Source organism: Erinaceus europaeus, chromosome 10 (genome assembly GCF_950295315.1).
Source record: "Erinaceus europaeus chromosome 10, mEriEur2.1, whole genome shotgun sequence".
NCBI classification, from domain to species: Eukaryota; Metazoa; Chordata; class Mammalia; order Eulipotyphla; family Erinaceidae; genus Erinaceus; species Erinaceus europaeus.
Window position 1 is genome coordinate 94,517,218 of NC_080171.1, and position 3,392 is coordinate 94,520,609.

General features: G+C 38.0%; 1 protein-coding gene across 1 annotated transcript; it reads left to right on the plus strand.

Annotated features, from left to right (window-relative positions):
- Nucleotides 1–2,182: 2,182 nt before the first annotated feature.
- LOC103129066 (olfactory receptor 1G1-like) lies at nucleotides 2,183–3,124 on the plus strand. The gene has a single exon (XM_007540026.1). It carries the CDS (start codon nucleotides 2,183–2,185, stop codon nucleotides 3,122–3,124), a length of 942 nt encoding a protein of 313 aa, XP_007540088.1.
- Nucleotides 3,125–3,392: the final 268 nt, after the last annotated feature.

Here is a 3,392-nt window from a genome sequence, read left to right on the forward strand (position 1 = left end):
TAACTTGAAGTCAATATATATTGGTCACCCCCCAAAAAAAAATCCTTGGCAGAAGTCAAGACATTGCAACTGTGCAACCACAGTGCACAGGACCCCTATACTATACACTGACAATTAATTCTCAGCCTACTCAATTGTGAATGGATTCCTTGGTCACACTATGCCACAACCCAACAAGAGTAACAATTTCCAAGTTCAGCAAGCCCTATTTCTTGCTTGCTTACTTTCTCTTCTCTTTTATTTCTTTTTCTTTTCTTTTTTTTTTTTTTTTTTTTATCAGAGCACTGCTCAGCTCTGGTTTATGGTGGTGTGGGGAATTGAATTTGGAACTTCGAAGCCTCAGGCATGAGAGTCTCTTTGCATAGCCATTATGCTATCTACTCCCACCCATTTTTTAAATTAGAGACTGAATTATTTAAAATAAACTTATTTATGCTTACTTTACAACTGAGGTTCTAAAAAAGTTAAATGGTTTGACAAAGATGGCACAGCTAGACTCAAACTTGAGTCTGCACAAGTCAAATGGCATTTGATACTACACTGCTAGATCAGAATCACTGCTACCCAAGGATCTTGATGATGATATAAATGACAATGGCACCTTCATGATGTCAAATTGATGGTTTTGTATATTAAAGTTTTCGTTTCTCAAAGCCCAATTTCCCACTAATAATGACCAAAATAAAGCCCAGTTTGTCCAGGACAGATGGATTTTCCTGAAAGTGAGATTTCCAAATGTGAAAGTAGGAAAGTCTATAGCAAACACAGAGCACTAGCTGGTCACTCCAGAAATCACCTACACTTTATTATCTCCATCAAAAGAAACAGTAGTATCAAGAAAAGCTATTATTTGACAGCGTTCACTATATACCAACCATTGTTCTGGTTCTGTCAATCTGGCCTGATTTAACCCTCACAAAAGTGTTATGAGTTGGAAATTGTTGTGAGTCCCCTCAAATAGAGGCAGAAACTGAAATCAGAAAGACAGAGCAAATATGTTCAACATTACAGCTCACAAGTGGGCTAGTAACCAAACGAAGGCTGGTCAGACCCAAAGGGAATGTGTTTTATTTTCATACCAAATAGTATGCCATTAGCACAGAATGGCGTTACCTATATGAGTGTTTGTTCTTCCATATCATACAAATACACAAGATAAAAATATCTAATTTTGATTTTATATATTAAAGGTCCTGGAAATAACACTTTAAAAGATTGTGGCATTCAGATGCTTTTAAAAGTCCTATATGAGGTGTTTATGACCACATCTAACAAATGAAAAAATCAGGGTTCAGAGAAAGTAAATAATTTGCCCAAAATGTAAAAGGCAATTAGGAGCAGTAAAGTATGTGTTTTAATATTTCCAGCACATATAGAATTTCAGATTAAGTTTTATCTACTATTATCATCAATGTTAGTAATATATCACAATCTATTGTGCTAGTACTTTGAATATGACATTTCATTTACTACGCACAATAAATACACAAAGTTTATACACAATTTACAGACCAGGGAACTGAAGCTCAAAGAGGATAAAGGACTGTGTGAGTTGCAAAGGATAATAGAAAATGATTTACATTGAATCTGTTGGACACCAAAGTCAATGTTCCTAAGGAGTGGAAATTTTGATAATTCTATTGATGTTGACAATAATGGGACCTTTTATGTAAAATGTCTTTGTGTTTAAAGGTTTTTAGTTTGGACCTACAAAAGGAAAAGAAAGCAGATACTCCTAGCTCCAAGGATAGCTGAGCCTCATCTATATGGTATATTTATGTAATTAGTGCATAGATTGATTTCTAGAACATCTTCTTAGTAATTATCTAGTAAGGCATAATCCCAAGAAACTTTATTCAAACTTCACAAGCCTCTGAAATGAATGGATTTGTCATAGGAAGATTCCTCCAGATTATCTCCCATTTTCCAATCCAAACTCATCCAGAAAGTCAACATGACAAGTTATTAGACAACTAAAATGCAAAGTTCACTGCCAACAAGGTTTCCCATTATCATTGTCCATAGTTTTCATCTCTATACATGTTTACATGTCTACCACCAAGAGATACTTGTACATCTTCTGTGAACCTTGAAAAGAACACAAAAAAAAATGTTTTGAATTATAAAATTTTTGGAGTCCATATATTTTAAGCAAGATTTTCTTCCAGTTTCTCTATTTTACATGGGAATTAGAAATCAAACCACGATCTCTGACTTCCTGCTCTTGGGCTTCACTGAACACCCAGAGCAGCAGCCTTTCCTGTTTGGGATCTTCCTGTGCATGTTCCTGGTCACCATGTTTGGAAACCTGCTCATTATCCTCACCATAAGTTCAGATCATTACCTCCATACCCCCATGTATTTCTTCCTGGCCAACCTGTCATTCATTGATACCTGTTTCTCCTGCACCATTGTCCCCAAGGTATTAGTAAACCTCCAGACACAATGCCATACCATCTCCTACACTGGATGCCTCATGCAGATGTACTTCTTCATGGCACTGACCCTCCTGGATGACTTCCTGCTGGCTGTGATGGCCTATGACCGCTATGTGGCCATCTGCCTTCCCCTCCACTACACCATAGTCATGAGTCCCCAGTGCTGCCTGCTACTGGTCACCACATCCTGGCTCTGTGCTCACTTCCTGGCCTTCTCACTCACTCTCCTGATGTCCCAGTTCTCCTTCTGTGCCTCCCATTCCATCCCACACTTTTTCTGTGATGTACCTCCACTCCTCAAACTTTCCTGTTCAGATATCTTTGTTTTCCAGATCACCATGTTAACTGAAGCAGTTCTTTCAGGCATAATTCCTCTCACCTGTGTTCTGATCTCTTACGGCCACATCATCTGCACCATCCTCAGGATCCCCTCTTCTGGAGGGAAGTACAAAGTCTTCTCTACCTGTGGATCTCACCTGTCAGTAGTCACTCTCTTCTATGGAACAATATTTCTGGTATATTTCCAGCCCTCATCTTCTTACTCAGCAGATACTGGCATGGTTGTATCTGTGATTTACACAATGGTCACTCCTATGCTGAACCCTTTCATCTACAGTTTGAGAAATAGGGACATGAAGGGAGCATTATGGAGATTCTTTGGTAGACGAAAATGCTCTTCTCAATAAAAAGTTATTGCCCACATTGGAAACTTACAGTCTTTAAAATGCCTTTTTCCAAGACATACCATTTATTAGCCAGGAAAAAAAATTCAAGGTAGGTGTGTAATTGGCATCAGAAACAAGCAGTTTTAACAAATTAAAGATGATTGACTTAGTACTAGTAGACCAAGAATAAAGCCACACCCTCAAAGAGGAAGTGATTAGTATCCATACAGAGTAAATTGTGTGTCCATCCAGATACAAACCAGAGACTAACAACCACCAAAAGAATGAC

Coding starts and splice junctions, on each gene's coding strand:
- LOC103129066 (XM_007540026.1), top strand. CDS start 2,183: ATGGGAATTAGAAATCAAACCACGATCTCTGACTTCCTGCTCTTGGGC.